Source organism: Ranitomeya variabilis, chromosome 1 (genome assembly GCF_051348905.1).
Source record: "Ranitomeya variabilis isolate aRanVar5 chromosome 1, aRanVar5.hap1, whole genome shotgun sequence".
Lineage (NCBI taxonomy): Eukaryota > Metazoa > Chordata > Amphibia > Anura > Dendrobatidae > Ranitomeya > Ranitomeya variabilis.
This window is the reverse complement of record NC_135232.1, coordinates 402278925-402301770: the sequence shown is the minus strand read 5'-3', so window position 1 is coordinate 402301770 and position 22846 is coordinate 402278925. Positions and strand designations below refer to the sequence as shown.

Sequence of the window (22846 nt, the reverse complement as noted above, 5' to 3'; positions counted from 1 at the left end):
TGTATAATTGTGCACTCCAATCACCAACAAAAATATTCTATTTAAAAAGGTGCACATTTTTGTAAAGGATGAGTTTTGGCACAATGTGTAATTGGTGATGGTTGGTGATGAGCGAATATACTTGATACTCGAGATTTCTCGAGCACGCTCGGGTGTCCTCCGAGTATTTTTTAGTGCTCGGAGGTTTAGTTTTCAGCGCAGCAGCTGAATGATTTACATCTGTTAGCCAGCATAAGTAGGGGGTGGATGTGGGGGTTGCCTGGTTGCTACGGAATCCCCACATGTAATCAAGCAGACTAAGAGATGTAAATCATTCAGCTGAGGTGAGGAAAACTTAAATCTCCGAGCACTAAAAAACACTCGGAGGACACCCGAGCATGCTCGGGAAATCTCGAGTAACGAGTATATTCGCTCATCACTAGTGATGGTCTGACTGCTGGGATCTCCCCTAATGAGGAGATTTTGAGCCCATTGCCCCCTGTTGCTAATCTGACGCTGTTTGTCTATAGTTTCCACTCTTTATTTTTTTAAACTGTACTGTACACCACAAAGAATTAATTTTTTGGAATAAAGCGAGAGAAGACATATGTAGCACTCGCTAAAATGTTGTGTATTCCTTTGTGTCTCTTCACACAGCACAAAACATGCAAAACAAGAGATGGGGGGGCATTATACAGTGTGTGGGGGCTGGGGAAGCATCGTTCTGTGTGGTGGGTTTTTGGGACTTTATACTGTACTGTGAGTGTGGTGTTGTGAGGGCATCATACTGTTTGGGGTGAGCTGTGGGGGAATCATGCTGTAGGGGCATCATATTGTATGGGGGGCTGTTAGTGCATATTACTGCACAGGGGGCTGTGGGAGCCATCATAATGTGTGGAGGAAACATACTGTGCTTGCGGGGAGGTGTGGGGCATCATACTATGTGTGGTGGGACTGTGAGGGCATCATACTATGTTTCATGACTCTAGGGTTACTGATAGAATGGTGGCTCTATGGTGGCTAATAAGTCCACCAGTATGGTATATAGCACCTGGCAATGAAGGAGTGAAATGCAGCACTGAACAGAGTCCATGGTACAACAGAACTGAACCGTGGGAGATAAAACAAGGAAAGGTTATGTTGGTGCGCTGCCACTGGAAATAGTAAGGATGTGATAGTTAAAAGAAAATATCTTTTATTTAGGGTTTTCAAAATCACAATCCGGTTTTCAGCTCCAGATCGGAGCCTTCGTCAGGGAATAACACCTATCCGGTGGCAGCGCACCTACATAACCTTTCATTGTGAATCTAGTGGTATTATACTGTGCGTCGGGGGCTGTGGGGCATTGTACTGTGTGGTGGGGACTGTGGGAGCAACATGAGGCAGGGACTGTGGCGGCAACATGCTGTGTGTGTATCATGACTGTAGGCCAAAATACTGTGTTTGGGGGCTGTGGGGCATTGTACTGTGTGTGAAGGGGACTGTGGGAGCAACATGAGGCTGGGACTGTGGCGGCAACATGCTGTGTGTGTATCATGACTGTAGGCCAAAATTCTGTGTGTTGGGGGCTGTGGGGCATTGTACTGTGTGTGATGGGGAATGTGGGAGCAACATGAGGCGGGGACTGTGGCGGCAACATGCTGTGTGTGGTGGGGACTGTGGGGACAAGATACTGTGGGGGGTTGTGGGGTTATCATAAAGTGTGGGAGTAATGGAATGTGGGGACCCGGGAATCACACTGTGTGTAGAAGGACAGTCGGGCATAATATTGGCATTGAAAACTTATACAGAACCTAGGACATCAATATCAAATGCATGAACAAACTCTTTAATGAAAAGTCTACAAAACATGGAAATGTCTACACACATAGGAATTCTTTTGTGGCGTAAGCCATTTTTGGGGTCAGCAATATAAACTGAATATTTTACATATTCATGGTAGGGTCATGGGGTGGAGCAGGCCAAGGGAGGACATGGAGCTGGACCACATGCAGTAGTCACACTGTGGGACACTAACTTTCTAAAAAAAACACCTGCACAAGTCACCATTGTAAAAGTGTTTGTAAAAAATGTCTTTCAAAATCTCGAAACTCAGGAAATTTTACGTGTTAAAACACTACAAATACCCTGCTTGAATGAGCCTGAAACATCGTGTGAACACTAATAACAAGGTCATGACTAGCGGCCATATTTTATTAGTCAGCTCTGTTGTCACTGAGCCTAAAACAGCTGAGGAAAAATGTTCCATATTGCACCTTTCATGTCTATTTATACAGTGTTATGCCTGCAGGGATGAATTCCCTATGCTATTACAGTAATGGCGATGACGGTAGCTACAGTCACTGCTCGTGTGGGAAATTACGTTCTCGCCAAATTCCCAGTCACGTGACTTCTCCCTCACGTTGTAGCAGGTCATGTGACTGAAGAGAAGCCAGCACGTTTACCACGTTGTAGCACATGAAACTGGCCAGTAGATGTCGCACAAGCCCAGTATGTACCAACTGTCAAAGCCTCAGTCAAATATCGCTCCAGTCCGCCCACCCGCTGCAGACACGCCCTTCCTGTACGTGCAGCAACACCTCTTAACTCCTTTGCTCCTGGAGACGAGGCCTCATGTAGCTTGTGAATTGCATTTAGCCTCCATGCCCAAGACGGAACGTATACAGTTAATGAGCCCTGTCATTGACAAAGCACAGCCCTGACCTTTCTCCTCCGCCCTATAGCGACTTCTAGGAAAGGAGCCCAGGATTGTGACTGATCCACACGGTAAATAGAACATTTACGTCTCCCTGGTCCCATAGATTGTCCTTACCGGCGTGCAGGGCCAGTGAGCTCACGGGATAGTATAGCCGGGCACGGGAGAAGCAAGTCTGACCGGCCAGTACCGGGAGCCAGGAGTGCTCCCCACACGTGCTGTTACGGCTGTAGCTAGCTCACAGTTAGCTGTGCTTTCTAGTTTTCTTTCTTTTCACCTTCCTTCCTTTTTAAACTCTTCGTTCTTCTTACCTTCCTTTCTTTGTATCTCCTTCCTTTCCCTTCTCTCTTTTTGTTATCCTGTTTTCCTTTTCTTTCTCCCATTCCCTTTCTCTCCTTCCTTCCTTTACCTTCTTTCTATTCTTCCTTCTTACCCCTTTCTCTCCTTCCCCTACTGTCGTTTTCATCTTCTTTCTCGCCCCTTTCCTTCCTTCATCTTCCCTCTTTCTCTCCTTCTTGCCCCTTTCCCTCGTTCCCCTTCCGTATTTCTCTCCTTGCTTTACCCTCTTTCTCTCCTTCCTTCTCATTCTTGCCCCTTTACCGCCTTCCCTCTTTCTCTCCTTCCTTCTTCTTGCCCCTTTCCCTCCTTCCCCTACTGTCTTTCTGTTGTCCTTTCTCGCCCCTTTCCCTCCTTCCCCTTCCATCTTTCTCTCCTTCCTTCCTTTACCCTCTTTCTCTCCTTCCTTCTCCTTTTTGCCCCTTTCCCTCCTTCCCCTTCTATCTTTCTCTCCTTCCTTCTTGCACCTTTCCCAACTTCCCCTTCCGTCTTTCTCTCCTTCCTCTCCTTTCTTCTTCTTGCTCCTTTCCCTCCTTCCCCTACTGTCTTTCTGTCATCCTTTCTCGCCCCTTTCCCTCCTTCCCCTTCCATCTCTCTCTCCTTCCTTCTCCTTGCCCCTTTCCCTCCTTCCCCTTCCATCTCTCTCTCCTTCCTTCTCCTTGCCCCTTTCCCTCCTTCCCCTTCCGTCTTTCTCGCCTTCATTCTCACCCCTTTCCCTCCTTCCCCTACTGTCTTTCTCTCCTTTCTCGCCCCGTTCCCTCCTTCCCCTTCCATCTTTCTCTCCTTCCTTCTCCCTCTTGGCCCTTTCCCTCCTTCTCCTTCCGTTTTTCTCTCCTACCTTCTCACCCTTTTCCCCTACCTTCTTTCTCGGACCCTTTCCTTCCTTCCCCTTCACTCTTTCTCTCATTCCTTCATGCCCCTTTCCCTCCTTCCCCCTTTCTCGCCTTCCTTCTTCACATGTTATTGCAGACACAACCACACCCATTTAATAAGCCTATCCTTCAAGAGCTTTAGTTAATAATTGACCCAAATATTTCACCAATAATTTCACATCTAGTTTTTGTTGTGTGCTGTGTGTTTGTTTTTTGGGATGAGCTGTAGTTTTGGATCCAACCCCGTAAAGGAGTTCTCCAGATTTTGAAAATCCCTGTCTTTGACCGCAGTTTGCTTAATAGAAAATAAACTGCTTATAACGCGCGTTCACACATCTGTGTGTCACGGTTTATGATTCACAGTTCGCTTGTGGGGTTTCCAGACCCAAACTGATCAGCCTTGTAAGCATACATGAGGCCGTGCAGTTTAGGTTTTGAGACCCATGTCCGGTCCCTGCATCAGTCCATATTCAGACCACGTGGATATTGATACATCGATAATGCTGCATCCACACATTGATACATGGATGTGTGAATGTGGCATTACCCTTCCCGGGTCCAATGCTGGGTCTCTGGTATCTTTTATGGCCTGCAGGTCCAATATCGCATTAACAGCTCTGCACCCAATCAGTTAGTTCAGTGCATGAACTGCGTGCTGTCAACGTGACATCAGCACTGCAAGCAGTAAAAAACACCAGGAGCAGCGGTGGACACTCACCATTGGACCCAGGGAGAACTTACTTAAAAAAAAAATGTGCCAGAAAACCCTTTCCAGGGAAGCTGTTATGTAAATGACGCCATAAACCTACAGTTATAGGGTTAATCTGCATGGCTAATAGTGCTCTTGCTGCTGGGAGGAAATGACCTTTTATCCCCCACGGCAATGTTTATTTGGCAGTGTTTGGCCTCCAGTCATAGGGGGGCGCCAGCACGGTTTCAGTCACAGCCAGGGATGTAGTGATTGCAGTCTCAGAGGGTGCTATCGCGACCAACGCTAATTTCACCTGAATGCCGAAGGCTGGCAGAGGGAATAAAGTTAATTTCCTCCGGACAGCGGGCTCCATATGGTGTCAGAATGCTATTAGCCTGCAGATTAACCCCATCACGACTGTCAGCGCAATGACTGTTTAAACCAAGTTACGTCTCTCGGTGCATCGCGGCGGGGCCAATCATTTATATACACCTTCCCACTTGCTTAGTTTCCCTCTTCTCCCTTTCCGGCCCTATAAAGCCAGAGTTTTCAATCAGAGAGGGGGTGGAGATAGAGGGAAAATATTCGGTTTATACCCGTCTGTGTTCCTGGAGTGTCTTCTCATGAATTTTGTATTCTGATCTAGAGTCGGTGCGAATTGGTGGCCACTTACCTCTTCTCCCCTCCCCATTGTGACCGATCACTCAGTTGCCACGCCTGGTCACATAGACACTCCTCTACTATTCGTGACTTCTCAAATATACCCAACAGACAAAATAATTTCACTGTCGCTTGCTCTAATGTTCACATCAGAGCCGTTGCTCCAGCTAGCGCCAAATGTCAGCCATCTCGGCCGGTATGCTGGTTGTAAATTTCTTTCAAATCAATATTGTTGTTCATCAGTTGTGCAGTGCCCCAAAAAGAAGCTGGTCACCAAAACCACTCAATCCCCATTTAAAAAAGGTTTATGTTCCTGCTCCTTTAGATAAAAATGTAGATTTTAGTTTTTGTTGTTTTTTGCACAAGTGCTATGCAATTGTAATATGAATAAAATAAAATTTAAATTGATATCTAAAGTAGCTGGAACATAAACCTTTTGTCAATATGATTCATATGTCTAATCAGAATGGAGTTCCGCGCACCTGAGAAACCTGGACATTTATTCAGTGAGCTGGTGCCCTATTTTTGCTAAAAAGAGATTTGCCTGCTCTTCTGTCCTGTCCTTTTGGGAGAACATTGTCACCTACAGCCATGCCTTTTACATCTCTTGTCCTCCACCCCTATGTTCTGGGAGGTGTCAGGGATTTGCTGTCTCAGGAGAATTGTCAAGTATGTATAAAATGATCATATACAGTGGAGGAAATAAGTATTTGTTCCCTTGCTGATTTTATAAGTTTGCCCACTGACAAAGACATGAACAGTCTATAATTTTAAGGGTAGGTTAATTTGATAGAATATCAAAAAGAAAATCCAGAAAATCACATAGTATAAATTATATAAATTTATATGCATTTTGCAGTGAGAAATAAGTACTGTGTTTTTCGTACTATAAGACACACCGGACCATAAGACACACCCCAAATTTTGGGCCAGAGGCCATGCGTGCACAGACTGACATGTCGGCCATTTTACTGACGCCGAGTGCTGCCAATATTTCAATCTGCGCACGCTCAGCCTCCAGCGGCCATTTTCCTGAAGCCTCCAGCGGCCCACGGCTTCAGTAAGCTGGCCACAGGGAAACCGGTGATGCACTCGGCTCTGCTCGCCGTAGACACTGGGCTGCGGTGTCACCACATTTCCGCCACCGGCATCCTGAGGAAGGGACCCTGCTCAGGTGCACTCCATCCCGCCCACCACCGCAGCATCGCTACACTTATGCCGCCGCCAGTTCCGCTGCTACACCACTGTCGCAATCCCCGGTAAGCCTGTGTTCGCACTATAAGACGCCCCCCATTTTCCTCCCGAATTTTTTTGGGAAAAAAGTTCATCTTATACTCCGAAAAATATGGTATTTGATCCCCTACTAACCATTAAGGGTGCATGTCCAGGGCCCAGATTGTTGGCACTTTGGACGGAGCGGAAAACCTGCTCCTCCCAAATCGCCGCCCCCTTCATTGAACACATCTGGAATCGCCGCCCCTATGCATAGGACTGTGTTATTTACCTTGCGGCGACAGAGGGTCGCCGCAAGGTAAACAGACATGCTGCGTTCTAAAAAGAGACGCTGCATGTCCGTAAACGCAGGGCCGCCGGATGCATGTTCGCATAAAATCCCATCCACTATGCTGTAACATCTGGCCGCTGTACACAGCGTTCAATCCGCAATTAATCCGGATGTAATCCGGCCCGTGGACACATACCCTAAGAGTTACCCCTACAGACCAGATAGACGCTCCTAATCAACTCATTACCTGCATTAAAGTCTGCCTTAAGTCTTGCATAGTCAACTTTTATAAAAGACTCCCGTCCACAGACTCAATCAGTCAGACTCTAACCTCTACATCATGGGCAAGACCAAAGAGCTTTATAAGGATGTCAGGGACAAGATCTTAGATCTGCACAAACCTGGAATGGGCGACAAAACCATAAGTAAGATGCTGGGTGAGAAGTAGACAACTGTGCAATAGTAAGAAAATGGAAGAAATACAAAATGACTGTCAATCGACATCGATATGGGGCACTATTCAAAATCTCACCTTGTGGGGTATCCTTGATCATGAGGAAGGTGAGAGATCAGCCTAAAACTACACGAGGGAACTTGTTAATGATCTCAAGGCAGCTGGGACCACAGTCACCAAGAAAACCATTGGTGACACATTACACATAAATGTTTAAAATCCTGCAGTGCCCGCAAGGTCCCCCTGCTCAGAAGGCACATGTGCAGGCCCGTCTGAAGTTTGCCAATGAACACCTAGATGATTCTGTGAGTGATTGGGAGAAGGTGCTGTGGTCAGATGAGACAAAAATTGAGGTCTTTGGCATTAACTCAACTCGCTGTGTTTGCAGGAAGAGAAATGCTGCCTATTACCCAAAGGACACCGTCCCCACTGTCAAACATGGAGTTGGAAACATTAGTTTTTGGGGTGCTTCTCTAAGGGCACAGGACTACTTCACCGCATCAATGGGAGAATGGATGGAGCCATGTACCGTAAAATAAAATCCTTAGTGACAACCTCCTTCCCTACGCCAGGACATTAAAAATGGGTCGTGGCTGGGTCTTCCAGCAAGACAATGACCCAAAACATACAGCCAAGGTAACAAAGGAGTGGCTCAAAAAGAAGCACGTTAAGGTCAGGGAGTGGCCTAGCCAGTCTCCAGACCTTAATCCCACAGAAAACTTATGGAGGGAGTTGAAGCTCTGAGTTGCCAAGCAACAGCCTTAAAATCTTAATGATTTAGAGATGATCTGCAAAGAGGAGTGGACCAAAATTCTAACGGACATGTGAGCAAACCTCATCATCAAGTACAAAAACGTCTGACTGCTGTGCTTGCCAACGAGGGTTTTGCCACCAAGTATAAAGTCTTGTTTGCCAGAGGAATCAAATACTTACTTCTCACTGCAAAATGTAAATATATTTATATAATTTATACACTGTGATTTTTCTGGATTTTATTTTGGATAAAAAATTAACCTACCCTTAAAATTATAGACTATTCATGTCTTTGTCAGTGGGCAAACTTACAAAATCAGCAAGGGATCAGATACCCACCGTAGAACAAGAAATTCTCATGTGAGTTAGGCTACTTTCACACTTCCGTCGGTACGGGGCCGTCACAAACCGTCGGCCCGACGTACCGACGAACAGTGTGCTAAATGTAGCACAGCGTGGGCAGCGGATGCAGTCTTACGACGCATCCGCTGCCCAGTGTGATGAGCGGGGAGGAGGGGGCGGAGTTCCGGCCGCGCATGCTCGGTGGGAAAAAGCGGAACCGACGGACAAAAAAAGTTACATTGAACTTTTTTTTTTGTGCGTCGCGGCCGCCAAAACACGACGCATCCGTCGCACGATGGATGCGACGTGTGGCTATACGTCGCAATGCATCGCTAATGCAAGTCTATGGAGAAAAAGCACATCCTGCGGGCAACTTTGCAGGATGCGTTTTTTCTCCAAAACGACGCATTGCGACGTACGCCATAAGACAGAAGTGTGAAAGTAGCCTAATATGTCTGTGGGCAGTTCACATAAGTGCAGGATAAATGGTCCATTTTAGCTCATATGGAATGCTATATGCCCATTCTTACCTTCGTATATCATCTGTATGTGACATAGGTTTTTTTTACATCCACAATTGTAAAAATAATAAAATGTCTGCTTGCTGTCTGTCATCTGCTGCTCTGTCATCCTACAACAATTTTAATGGTATAACACTGCTTGCTGTCATCTGCATCCTGCAACAATTTTAATGGTATAACACTGCTTGCTGTCTGTCATCTGCTGCTCTGTCAACCTGCAACAATTTTTAATGGTATAACACTGCTTGCTGTCTGTCATCTGCTGCGCTGTCATCCTGGAACAATTTTTAATGGTATATAACAGGCTCCTCTTCTCGTCCAACTACATGCACTACCGACCCCATTCCCTCACATTTCCTCCAGTCTCTCTCTCCAGTCATCACTACTCACTTAGCTACAATCTTAAATCTCTCCCTCTCCTCTGGTATTTTCCCCTCCTCCTTCAAACACTCTCTATCATCACTCCATTATTTAAAAAAACCCTCCCTGGATCCATCCTGCACAAATAACTAACTACATGCCAGTCTCCAATCTCCCCTTAATCTCTAAACTCTTGTAGGGCCTGGTCTATTCATGCCTTACCTGTTTCCTCTCCACTTTCTCTCTCCTAGATCCATCAAAATCTGGCTTCCGCCCCTACGTTGGACAGAAACTGCACTCATCAAATTAACCAACGACCTTCTGACAGCAAAGCGTAACGGTGACTACTCTCATAGTTCTCGACCTCTCTGCAGCTTTCGACAGTGCTGACCACCATCTCCTACTCTCTATGCTCCAGTCAATAGGCATAAAGGACACTGTCCTTTCCTGGTTCTTTTCCTATATTTCTGACCCCTCCTTCAGTGTTTCGTTCGCTGGCTCCACTTCTCCCCTTCCTCTCACTGTTAGGGTCCCTCAGGGCTCAGTCCTTGCCCCCCTTCTCTCTCTACACAGCCCCAATTGGACAGACCATCAGCAGATTTGGCTTTCAGTACCATCTTTATGCTGATGACACACAAATATACATGTCATCCCCTGACCTTACCTGCACTGTACTACAGAACACCAGTGACTGTCTGTCCACAGTTTCCAACATCATGTCCGCTCTCTATCTGAAACTCAACCTGTCCAAAACTGAACAACTTCTGCTCCCTCCGTCCACTAAACTCCCTAAATCTGACATCTCCCTTTCTGTGGTTGGCACCATAATAACGATTAAAGGGAACCTGTCACCCCCAAAATCGAAGATGAGCTAAGCCCACTGGCATCAGGGGCTTATCTACAGCATTCTGTAATGCTGTAGATAAGCCCCCAATGTGTCCTGAAAGATGAGAAAAAGAGGTTAGATTATACTCACCCAGGGGCGGTTCCGCTGCGGTCCGGGTCCGATGGGCGTCACGGTCCGGTCCGGGGCCTCCCATCTTCTTACGATGACGTCCTCTTCTTGTCTTGATGCTTCGGCTCCGGCGTACTTTGTTTGTCCTGTTGAGGGCAGAGCAAAGTACTGCAGTGCGCAGGCGCCGGGAAAGGTCAGAGAGGCCCGGCGCTTGCCTCTTGATCTGTCCCAATATAGTTTGTATCTTGCCATATGTTTATGGCCACAAAATCAGTCTATCTAAATGCAAATCGAAGAGTAGCGGTCATTTATATTTTTATTAAATACAACGGAGGATCAAACTATTTTAGGGTATGTGCACACGTTCAGGAATTTTCTCCTTTTTTTTCGCGTTTTTTCGCTATAAAAACGCGATAAAAACACATACATATGCATCCTATCATTTAGAATGCATGCTGCAATTTTTGTGCACATGATGCGTTTTTTTCAGCGAAAAAAAACGCATCGCGGTAAAAAAAAGCAGCATGTTCAGTAATTTGGCGATTTTTTATTTTTTTTTTTGGTTTTTCTCGCTATTTAATGCATTGGGAAAAAACACGCGAAAAAAACGCATGTGGATTTCTGGCAGAAATGTCCGGTTTTTGTCAGGAAATTTCTGCAAGAAATCCTGACGTGTGCACATAGCCTTAAACTACCTTATTTTGCAATTTATTGTGTTACTTGCTTCTGCCTCGTTCATGCCTTATGCCAATCCATAATTGCTGCCCCTTTCTTTTGCTCCAGTAGATGTGTGCTAATGTCTTCTATCCGTCCTCCGCTCAGTCCAGAGTATGACTATAATATGGTTAGGGGCAAGTCCGCCCTGCAGTGCATTGGCACTACACCGCCAATAAGAGCAGAGGAACCCAGCAGAAGTGTACTATAGTTGTAGAAGATAAGGCTTGCACATCAAAACTTATACATTGGTCTATTGTGTCTAAATAAAATTTACTGAACAGGTAGTTCTTAGTTTAACATTCTGATCAGACTGTATGAAGCCCATTAACATGTCACAGCGAACTTCTTAATGGAACCTTATAGGTGTGGCGCAATACTGTATCAATACTGAGGCATCGTAGGGAGCGACCTGGTGCCACACAGCACCCATTCCGTAAGGCAAAACCATGTGACTTTAGGTCACATCACCCTACAGGCATAGCAAACATTTTACTGCTTTTACTTTACTTGTTTAAGGCTGGGTTCACATTACGTTACAGGCGTCCGTTAGACGGACTAAGTTACCCCGCGGCATAACGCCGTGTAATGCAGTCCGTTAATGCCGCCATTGAGTCCAATGTCGTGGCCACAATGGGCGTGCGCTAGCAGTGCCGTCATTGAGTGACGGACCCTGGGACGCGGGCTGCAGCGTTTCCAGGTCCGTCACTGCTAGCGCAGATAGAGCATCTGCTAGCTCTATCTGCGCTAGCGCGATGTCATGTCGCCACTTGCGTTAACAGCAGCCCTTTAACGCATGTGTTGAACGGGCTGCTGTTAACGCAATGTGAACCTGGCCTAAGGCATTATTTGTTTTAATTTTCGCTCATGAAATAATTCTTGACTTTCTAGTGGTAACTGATTTTTATGGATCTGTTTTTAGAAATGGGGTCCTTATTGTCTAGGTCTATGGATGAAAACATGAAGAAACAGCAGGAATTCATGTTAATGAACTCCCAACTTCAGGTAAGTGAATTTAGCTATATGTCCATACAGATGTAGCAAGCGAGTGCTAAATTTACATCTGGTGCACTACTCTGCTTAAAAATGACACGACTTCTATGTGTAGTCCATGATTTCTGCATCTCAGACCTCACTTGTTAGCTTAAAGAGAACCCGTCACCAGGTTTGGCCAATACGAATAACGGCCACCCCCTTTCAGGGCTGATATACAGCATTCTATAATGCTGTATATAAGCCCCCAATCCAACCTGTAAGAGGAAAAAAAATAACTTTTATTATACTCACCTGCGGGGCGGTCCGTTCTGATAGGCGTCGCTGGTCTTGGTCCAACGCATCCCATCTTCTTACAATCACCGTGCTCCTGCTTGCTTCATGTGGATGGCGCATCCCTGCGTCATCCCACAGGCTCTCCAGAATCGCGCTCCTGCGCAGGCGTATTTATCTGCCCTGTGGAGGGCAGAGAAAAGTCCTGCAGTGCGCAGGCGCTGGGCCTCTCTGACCTGCACACTGCAGTACTGTGCTCTGCCCTCCACAGGGCAAATAACTATTTAGTATCTATTTGGTAGTCGTTGGCATTTAAACATTCAGTGAGGTCAGGTCCAGGTCATAGATGAAGCTTATCTACTATATAATTGTCTAAGGGTCACTTCCGTCTGTCTGTCCTTCTGTTTGTCTGTCTGTTTTTCTTTCTTTCTGTCACGGATATTCATTGGTCGCGGCCTCTGTCTGTCATGGAAATCCAAGTCGCAGATTGGTCGTGGCAAAACGCCTACGACCAATCAGCGACGCGCACAGTCCGGAAGAAAATGGCCGCTCCTTACTCCCCGCACTCAGTGCCCGGCGCCCACATACACCCCTCCAGTCACCGCTCACACAGGGTTAATGCCGGCGGTAACGAACCTTGTTATGCCGCGGGTAACGCACTACGTTACCGCCGCTATTAACCCTTTGTGACCAAGTTTTTACTATTGACGCAGCCTATGCAGCGTCAATAGTAAAAACATCTTTTGTTAAAAATAATACAAAAAATAAAAAATCTTTAGATACTCACCTTCCGCCGCCGCCTTTCCCGCTCCTCGCGATGCTCCAGCCAGTCCATGCAAGCGGCACCTTCCGTTGGCAGGGATGGTCTGGCAGAAGGACCTGCCATGACGTCGCGGTCATGTGACCGTGACGTCATCACAAGTCCTGCGCGCCTGCGCGAGCAGGACCTGCCGTGACGTCACGGTCATGTGACCGCGACACGGTCATGTGACCGCGACGTCATCACAGGTCCTGCGCGAAAAGTACCTGCCATGACGTCACGGTCACGTGACCGCGACGTCATCACACCCTGAGACCGGAAGCAGCTGCCTGCACCCCATACAGGCGACAGAGCTACAACGCGCCTGCGGAAGGTGAGTATGTGTTTATTTTTTATTTTTTTTAACCATACGTGACTGCCCAATATACTACGTGGTTGGGCAATATACTACGTGGCTCTGTGCTGTATACTACGTCACTGGGCAATATACTACGTGGCTCTGTGCTGTATACTATGTCGCTGGGCAATATACTACGTGGCTCTGTGCTGTATACTACGTCGCTGGGCAATATACTACGTGGCTCTGTTGTTGTGAATTCTGTTTGTGGGCTCCCTCTGGTGGCTACTGGTGGTACTGGTTGATTTCTGTCTTCTATCTCCAGTGCACCTGTTCCCTTCAGGAAATGGGAGTTTCCTATATAGTCTGGCTTCTCACTCATTCACTTGCCGGCTATCAATGTTACCAGAGCTCCTCTGTTACTTGCTACCTGCTCCAAGTCTGCTGAGTCAGATAAGTTTGATCATTTGTATCTTTTGTCCAGCGTGCATTTATATGAATCTTGCTGCTGGAAGCTCTAGTGAACTGAAGTGACCACTCCGGTGTCATGAGTTGATACCGGAGTTTAAAGTCACTTCAGGATGGTATTTTGTAGGGTTTTGAGTTGACCGCGAAGTCCACTTTTGTATTTTCTGCTATCTAGTTAGTGGGCCTCTCTTTGCTGAACCTGTATTCATACTACGTATGTGTTTTCTTCTTAACTAACCGTCATTATATGTTGGGGGCTACTATTACTTTGGGGTTTTCTCTGGAGGCAAGCCAGGTCTGTGTTTCCTCTATTAGGGGTAGCTAGATCTCCGGCTGGTGCGAGACGTCTAGGGATAAAACGTAGGTACGTTCCCCGGCCACTGGTAGTTGTGTGTGAGGTTCAGCATCGCGGTCAGCTTAGATTCCATCATCCTAGAGCTAGTCCTGTTTTTGCCTATGTCCCTGCCATTGGGAATCATGACACTCTGTGCTGTATGCTATGTCACTGGGCAATATACTACGTGGCTCTGTGCTGTATACTACGTCACTGGGCAATATACTACGTGGCTCTGCTGTATACTACGTGGCTCTGTGCTGTATACTACGTGGCTCTGTGCTATATACTACGTCACTGGGCAATATACTACGTGGCTCTGTGCTGTATACTACGTCACTGGGCAATATACTACGTGGCTGGGCAATATACTACGTGGCTGGGCGATATACTACGTGGCTGGGCAATATACTACGTGGCTGGGCAATATACTACGTGGACATGCATATTCTAGAATACCCGATGCGTTAGAATCGGGCCACCATGTAGTTATTTCCATAAACTTCCAGATAAAACACAAACAAAACAGCCTCTTGTGGGCACAAAAGGTATAACCGAAAACAAAATAGTTTGTTATATACAGTCATGGCCAAAAGTATTCACACCCCTGAAATTCTGTCAGATAATACTCAGTTTCTTCCTGAAAATGATTGCAAACACAAATTCTTTGGTATTATTATCTTTATTTAATTTGTCTTAAATGAAAAAACACAAAAGAGAATGAAGCAAAAAGCAAAACATTGATCATTTCACACAAAACTCCAAAAATGGGCCAGACAAAAGTATTGGCACCCTCAGCCTAATACTTGGTTGCACAACCTTTAGCCAAAATAACTGCGACCAACCGCTTCCGGTAACCATCAATGAGTTTCTTACAATGCTCTGCTGGAATTTTAGACCATTCTTCTTTGGCAAACTGCTCCAGGTCCCTGATATTTGAAGGGTGCCTTCTCCAAACTGCCATTTTTACATCTCTCCACAGGTGTTCTATGGGATTCAGGTGTAGACTCATTGCTGGCCACCTTTAGAAGTCTCCAGTGCTGTCTCTCAAACCATTTTCTAGTGCTTTTTGAAGTGTTTTGGGTCATTGTCCTGCTGGAAGACCCATGACCTCTGAGGGAGACCCAGCTTTCTCACACTGGGCCCTACATTATGCTGCAAAATTTGTTTGTAGTCTTCAGACTTCATAATGCCATGCACACGGTCAAGCAGTCCAGTGCCAGAGGCAGCAAAGCAACCCCAAAACATCAGGGAACCTCCGCCATGTTTGACTGTAGGGACCGTGTTCTTTTCTTTGAATGCCTCTTTTCTCCAGTCACCTTCCACGACAGCAGTATCGGAGGATGTCTCCCCGCCCTAATAGGGGACAGGAAACAAAGAGGTTAAATACCCCTCCCCTTCCTGCAACCACCAGTGTTTTTCCTGTCCCCTATGGGGCATGAAGAGGTTCTCTGATAGTGCTGCCGTGGCCGGCGATCGGGAGCACTGTTACCTTTCTAGCCGGGCAGTCGAGGTCGGGGGCTCCGCTCTCCTCCTCCATCCAGACTGCTCCCATCTCCGTGACCTTCCACGTGACTTGGGCCCCCTGCCCGCCCTACCCGCGCCTCTTTCGGGAGGCAAAGCAGGGCGGTGCGGTGCTCCGGGGTACTTCTAACAGCTCCCCGGCGTCCTCCCCTCTCCACGCTGCTGCTGGTGCCGGCGCGCGCGCACCGGAAGTGACGCGCACCCGAACTTCGGGTCTCTCGCCGGCTCCTCACACCGCAGCTCCCGCGCGCGCCGTTCAGCGTCCTGGGCCGGGACATGCAGCGGCGGCATGGACGGGGCGTCCCTGACCCCCCCCCCCCATCAAACGGACACCACAAGGGGGAGGAGCACCACCAATCCTCGCTGGGAGCCTCGGTAACCTATTTTTTCCTGGCTAAGGAAGCCTCCAGGTAAGACCTCCTGTCTATACCCTCTATAGTCAGATCTCTGATATGGATGGCGACAAAACCCTTCACTCTGCTTCTGCAGAGCCCAGCACTCACCCCCCTGCCGTAAGTAGTGGGATGATGTCCCTTGCTGTCCATTTTCTAAAATTCAAGCGACTTAGTCCGTCTTCTCTCTCTCTCCTTTAGGGAGACAAGGCTGCTGCCTCTAAGAAGGTGCCCAGTCGCAAGTGTGCTACATGTGCGTCCAAGCTTCCCTCCACATATAAAAAGAAGCTCTGCCAGCCATGCACAGACGAGGTTCTGCGTGCTGAACAGCCCTCTCTTATGGACAGCATCCGGACTCTCATCAGGCAGGAAGTTCAATCTTCCATGGCGACCTTCTCCCAGCCCCCGACACCACAGCCTCCTCCTGCCAAGAAAAGGAAAATAGCTCCTGTAGTCTCTGACTCTGATTCAGGAGAAGTGCATACTTCTGACTCAGGGGACCGTTGGGAGAATGAGAGTTCTGCCTCTACCTCTGCTCCCAAATCAGACAACAAAAAATATCTCTTTTCCTCCGAGGATTTGGAGGAATTAGTGTCTATGGTGAGGGGCACCATGGGGGTGGAAGAGGAGGTGGAGGGCCATTCAGTACAGGATGACATGTTCGGGGGGTTAAAGCCCAAATCTGTAAAGGGATTCCCCATACACGAAAATATAGAAAGCCTCATCCTCCATGAGTGGGGCCTTCCAGAGAAAGGGTTAAACGTTCCATCAGAACTCAAGAACCGTTTTCCCTTGGAGGGAGACTGTTCTCTTTTCAAAATGCCCAAGGTTGATGTCCAGGTTTCAAGGGTAACCAAAAAAACAGCCCTGCCCTTTGAAGATTCCTCCCAGCTAAAAGATCCCATGGATCGCAAAACTGAAAGTTTATTAAGAAAATCCTGGGAGACTTCAACTAACCTACTGAGGTCTAATGTGGCATCAACATGTGTAGCCAGATCCCTGTTCCTCTGGCTGCGTACATTGGAAAATCACCTGGTGCAGGGTACACCCAGAGAAGAGATTCTTAATTCTCTTCCTCTGCTCCAAAGGGCAACCGGATTCCTCGCGGATGCCTCCACAGAATCAGTACGGGTTGCCGCTAAATCAGTGGTTCTCACAAATTCCGCTAGAAGAGCTTTGTGGCTTAAGTCCTGGGGAGGTGATATTACCTCAAAGTCTAAACTTTGCGGTATACCTTTCCAGGGTCATTATGTATTTGGAACAAAAGAACCCTAAGAAGCGGTTTTTTCGTCCCCCCCCGTGACCAAGCCCCCCAGCAGAATTACAGGGGTAAGGGCAAATCAGGACAATGGAGTTACCCCAAGGGAGGAAAAGCCAGAAACATCCTGGTCCCCCAACCGACCCAGGCCTCTGAAAAACAATGACTGCCCTCCGGTCGGGGGTCGACTCTCGGGATTCCTCTCCCAGTGGCAGGTGATTACCACAAACCAGTGGGTCCTACGTACCATACGGGAGGGACTACGATTGGAGTTCGAGAGTCCTCCTCCCCATCGTCTGTCTATCACTTCCCTACAATCCCCAGGACTTCGGGAAATTTTGATGCCGGATATCCTAGACCTGCTTCAAGCGAAGGTGATCTCCCATGTACCACATCGGGAAATAGGAGAAGGTCACTATTCCCACCTCTTCGTGGTGAAGAAACCCTCAGGGAAACATCGCATCATTATCAACCTGAAACCTCTAAATCAGGTAATAAAATACCGGAGATTCAAAATGGAATCGATCAGATCAGCAATCCCGCTGATCGGTCAGGACTGGGTGATGGCGACGCTGGACCTGAGGGACGCATACTATCATGTGCCAATACACCCAGACCACAGAAGATTCCTCAGGTTCGCGATCTCCCAAAACAAACGGGTCAGCCATTACCAATTCAACGTCCTCCCGTTCGGAGTCTCGTCAGCTCCACGAGTCTTCTCCAAGATCATGACAGAAGCGGTAATCTTTATTCGTCAACAGGGGATCTGTGTCATACCTTACCTGGACGATTTTCTTATCATCGCTCCATCCGCTTCACGTCTCAATCAGGATGTGACAAGAGTCCTCGACATTCTAGAATCTTTCGGGTGGATCCCGAACCTGGAGAAATCAGACCTCCAGCCTTCGCCACAGAAGAAATTCCTAGGAATCCTTCTGGATTCGGAGAAGAGAATGTCTTTTCTACCCGAGGACCGTCAGACCGATCTTGTCCGCAGGATCTCCAGGTTCAGAGACCAAAGAGCCCCGACTCTAAGAGACTCTATGTCAGTCCTGGGTTCATTGACATCCTGCATTCAAGCAGTCTCCTGGGCGCAAGCCCATACGAGAATACTTCAATCACACATCCTGGCATACTCAAGAGGACATCAGATGGCCTTAACCAGGAAGATTCCCCTTCCCTCGCATGTGAGATCCTCTCTGTTATGGTGGCTGAACCCCCAGAATCTACACCGGGGAGTCAGCTGGGATCAGCTTCCCCTCAGAGTTCTCACAACAGACGCAAGTCAGAGAGGTTGGGGCGCCGTGATAGAAGGCTTCCACTTCCAGGGGTTGTGGACCCCAGATGTGAGACGCAGTTCCTCAAATTTGAGGGAATTGAAAGCGGTGGAAGAGGTGCCAAAAGCCGCATCGGGCATCATCCAGGGTTACCATGTCCGGGTGATGTCCGACAATATGACCACCGTGGCATATCTCCGACACCAAGGGGGCACAGGTCACTCGAACCTGAAGCTGACTGCTGGAAGGATTTTTTCCTGGGCAGAAAACCACCTGATGTCAATCTCAGCAGTTCATATAAGGGGATTGGACAATTCCCAGGCGGATTATCTCAGCCGGAGAGACTTCCATCCAGGGGAATGGTCTCTAAACCAGGAGGTATTCCTAGCCCTGGTCCAGAGGTGGGGAACTCCCGATGTGGACTTATTTGCCAGCGTTCAGAACAAAAAATCAAACACCTTCTTCTCCCTGACCCCATCAAACGGGACACTAGGACTGGACGCGTTCTCCCACCCCTGGGAGTTTACCCTGGCATATGCTTTTCCTCCAATACCACTGCTACCCAGGACGTTGCAGAAGATCCGGACGGATCAGATCACAACGATTTTGGTGGCCCCATTTTGGCCAGGAAGGAGCTGGGTCAGCGCACTGACAAGCATGTGTCTAGAAGGCCCGATTCCGCTTCCACAGAGACACGACCTTCTTCAACAGGGTCCCCTGACCCATCCAGACCTACACAAAAAAGTTGACAGCCTGGTTACTGAATCCGAGATCCTGAGAGCCAGAGGACTCTCGCAAGAAGTAATTGAAACCCTACAGAAAAGTAGGAAGCCAATAACGAACGCCATTTATGGCAAGATATGGAAGAAATTTTCGTCATGGTGTGCCCCGAACAGACCGGACCCTTTTAACCCAAATATTGCGCAGATTCTTCAATTCCTACAGAAGGGCTTGGAGCTGGGTCTTTCACCTAGTACCCTAAAGGTTCAGGTGTCGGCTCTCGGTACTTTCTTTGACCAGGATCTAGCAAGCCATCGATGGGTGAAACGATTCATATCATCGGCAACCAGAATCCGTCCGAGACTCCAGATCCATACCCCACCTTGGGACTTAAACCTGGTGTTAAAAGGTCTGACCGGGGACCCCTTTGAACCCCTTTCAGCATCTAGCTTAAAGATCTTAACCCTCAAAACGATTTTTCTGGTAGCTATCACGACTGCCAGGCGTATAGGGGAGTTACAGGCCTTATCAATTCAGGAACCATTCCTGACTATAACTACGGATAGTATAATTCTCAAACTAGACCCGTCCTTTACACCTAAGGTAGCTTCAAGCTTTCACAGAAATCAGGACATCATATTACCTTCTTTCTGTCCCAATCCCTCTAATCCTAAAGAGGAAGCCTTTCACACCCTGGACGTCCGCAGGGTGGTCCTGTTCTACCTCCAGCAAACGGAAGATTGGAGGTTGGATCAAAACCTGTTCATCCAGTGGTCAGGGCGTAATAAGGGAAAGAAGGCAGCCAAAAGCACAATCGCTAATTGGATCAAGCAGGCCATTAGCCTAGCGTACTCTTCTCAGAAGCTCTCACCTCCAGCTTCACTAAAGGCCCATTCTACCCGCTCAGTTTCAACCTCCTGGGCAGAAAGGGGAAGCGCATCAGCAGAGCAGATTTGCAGAGCCGCCACCTGGTCGTCAATACACACGTTCACCAGGCACTACAGGCTCAACTTCAACAGGGATCTAACGTTCGGCAGACGTGTTCTGCAGGCGGTTGTCCCTCCCTAAAGAAATTAGCGGTTGGTATCACTCCGATACTGCTGTCGTGGAAGGTGACTGGAGAAAATAGAATTAGTTCTTACCGGTAATTCGGTTTCTAGGAACCTTCCACGACAGCACTAATTTCCCTCCCTATCTGTTTTATAAATTTATGATTCCTGCACTTAAATGGTAACTATACATGCTACTGTGTCCAGAAAAAACACTGGTGGTTGCAGGAAGGGGAGGGGTATTTAACCTCTTTGTTTCCTGTCCCCTATTAGGGCGGGGAGACATCCTCCGATACTGCTGTCGTGGAAGGTTCCTAGAAACCGAATTACCGGTAAGAACTAATTCTATTTTTTTTCTCCTGTAAACTCTGTTGATGCCTTTGCCCAAAAAGCTCTACTTTTGTCTCATCTGACCAGAGAACATTCTTCCAAAACGTTTTAGGCTTTTTCAGGTAAGTTTTGGCAAACACCAGCCTGGCTTTTTTATTTTCTCGGTGTAAGAAGTGGGGTCTTCCTGGGTCTCCTACCACACAGTCCTTTTCATTCAGATGCCGACGGATAGTACGGGTTGACACTGGTGTACCCTCGGACTGCAGGGCAGCTTGAACTTGTTTGGATATTAGTCGAGGTTCTTTATCCAACATCCGCACAATCTTGCATTGAAATCTCTTGTCAATTTTTCTTTTCCGTCCACATCTAGGGAGGTTAGCCACAGTGCCATGGGCTTTAAACTTCTTGATGACACTGCGCACGGTAGACACAGGAACATTCAGGTCTTTGGAGATGTACTTGTAGCCTTGAGATTGCTCATGCTTCCTCACAATTTGGTTTCTCAAGTCCTCAGACAGTTCTTTGGTCTTCTTTCTTTTCTTCATGCTCAATGTGGTACACACAAGGACACAGGACAGAGGTTGAGTCAACTTTAACCCCTTCACCCCCAAGGGTGGTTTGCACGTTAATGACCAGGCCAATTTTTACACTGTCCCTTTATGAGGTTATAACTCTGGAACGCTTCAACGGATCTGGGCGATTCTGACATTGTTTTCTCGTGACATATTGTACTTCATGATAGTGGTAAAATTTCTTCGATATAACTTTGCGTTTATTTGTGAAAAAAATGGATATTTGGCAAAAATTTTGAAAATTTCGCAATTTTCCAACTTTGAATTTTTATGCCCTTAAATCACAGACATATGTCACGCAAAATACTTAATAAGTAACATTTCCCACATGTCTACTTTACATTAGCACACTTTTGGAACCAAATTTTTTTTTGTTAGGGAGTTATAAGAGTCAAAAGTTGACCAGAAATTTCTCATTTTTACAACACCATTTTTTTTTAGGGACCACATCTCATTTGAAGTCATTTTGAGGGGTCTATATGACCGAAAATACCCAAATGTGACACCATTCTAAAAACTGCACCCCTCAAGGTGCTCAAAACCACATTCAAGACATTTATTAACCCTTCAGGTGTTTCACAGGAATTTGTGGAATGTTTAAATAAAAATGAACATTTAACTTTTTTTCACACAAAATTTATTTCAGCTCCAATTTGTTTTATTTTACCAAGGGTAACAGGAGAAAATGGACCCCAAAAGTTGTTGTACAATTTGTCTTGAGTACGCTGATACCCCATATGTGGGGGTAAACCACTGTTTGGGCGCATGGCAGAGCTCAGAAGGAAAGGAGCGCCATTTGACTTTTCAATGCAAAATTGACTGGAATTGACATGGGACGCCATGTTGCGTTTGGAGAGCCCCTGATGTGCCTAAACATTGAAACCCCCCACAAGTGACACCATTTTGGAAAGTAGACCCCCTAAGGAACTTATCTAGATGTGTGGTGAGCACTTTGACCCAACAAGTGCTTCACAGATGTTTATAATGCAGAGCCGTAAAAATAAAAAATCATATTTTTTCACAAAAATGATCTTTTCGCCCCCATTTTTTTATTTTCCCAAGGGTAAGAGAAGAAATTAGACCACAAAAGTTGTTGTGCAATTTGTCCTGAGTACGACGATACCCCATATGTGGGGGTAAACCACTGTTTGGGCGCATAGCAGAGCTCGGAAGGGAAGGAGCGCTATTTTACTTTTCAATGCAAAATTGACTGGAATTAAGATGGGATGCCATGTTGCGTTTGGAGAGCCCCTGATGTGCCTAAACATTAAAACCCCCCACAAGTGACATCATTTTGGAAAGTAGACCCCCTAAGGAACTTATCTAGATGTGTTGTGAGAACTTTGAACCCCCAAGTGTTTCACTACAGTTTATAACGCTGAGCCGTGAAAATAAAAATTCCTCTTTTTTGTCCTGTGTACGCTGATACCCCATATGTGCAAACTTAGATGGATTGGTCTGCAGGCGTCACGTTGCATTTGCAGAGCCCCTGATGTACCTAAACAGTAGAAACCCCCCACAAGTGACCCCATATTGGAAATTAGACCCCCCAAGGAACTTATCTAGATGTGTCGTGAAAACTTTGAACCCCCAAGTGTTTCACCACAGTTTACAACGCAGAGCCGTGAAAATAAAAAATCTTTTTTTTCCCACAAAACTTATTTTTTAGCCCCCAGTTTTGTATTTTCCCAAGGGTAACAGGAGAAATTGGACCCCAAAAGAT

At 46.9% G+C, this 22846-nt stretch overlaps 2 protein-coding genes across 7 annotated transcripts in view; one reads left to right on the top strand and one right to left on the bottom strand.

The window, feature by feature from the left end:
• LOC143762035 (programmed cell death 1 ligand 1-like) overlaps positions 1-22846 on the bottom strand; it is a 173391-nt gene that overhangs the window by 82855 nt on the left and 67690 nt on the right. The gene's annotated exons all lie outside the window — the stretch shown is intronic.
• The window catches only part of PLGRKT (plasminogen receptor with a C-terminal lysine), a 133808-nt gene continuing 113435 nt past the window's right edge, over positions 2474-22846 (top strand). The window contains exons 1-3 of one of the 4 annotated variants that reach the window (XM_077249164.1): positions 2478-2745; positions 9419-9501; positions 11759-11841. In XM_077249164.1, coding sequence (XP_077105279.1) covers positions 11761-11841 — 81 coding nt within the window. In that variant the 5' untranslated portion in view covers positions 2478-2745; positions 9419-9501; positions 11759-11760. Of the gene's footprint in view, positions 2746-9418; positions 9508-11758; positions 11842-22846 lie in introns of all 4 variants that reach the window. The other 3 variants (XM_077249163.1, XM_077249165.1, XM_077249162.1) reach the window with 3 other exon arrangements.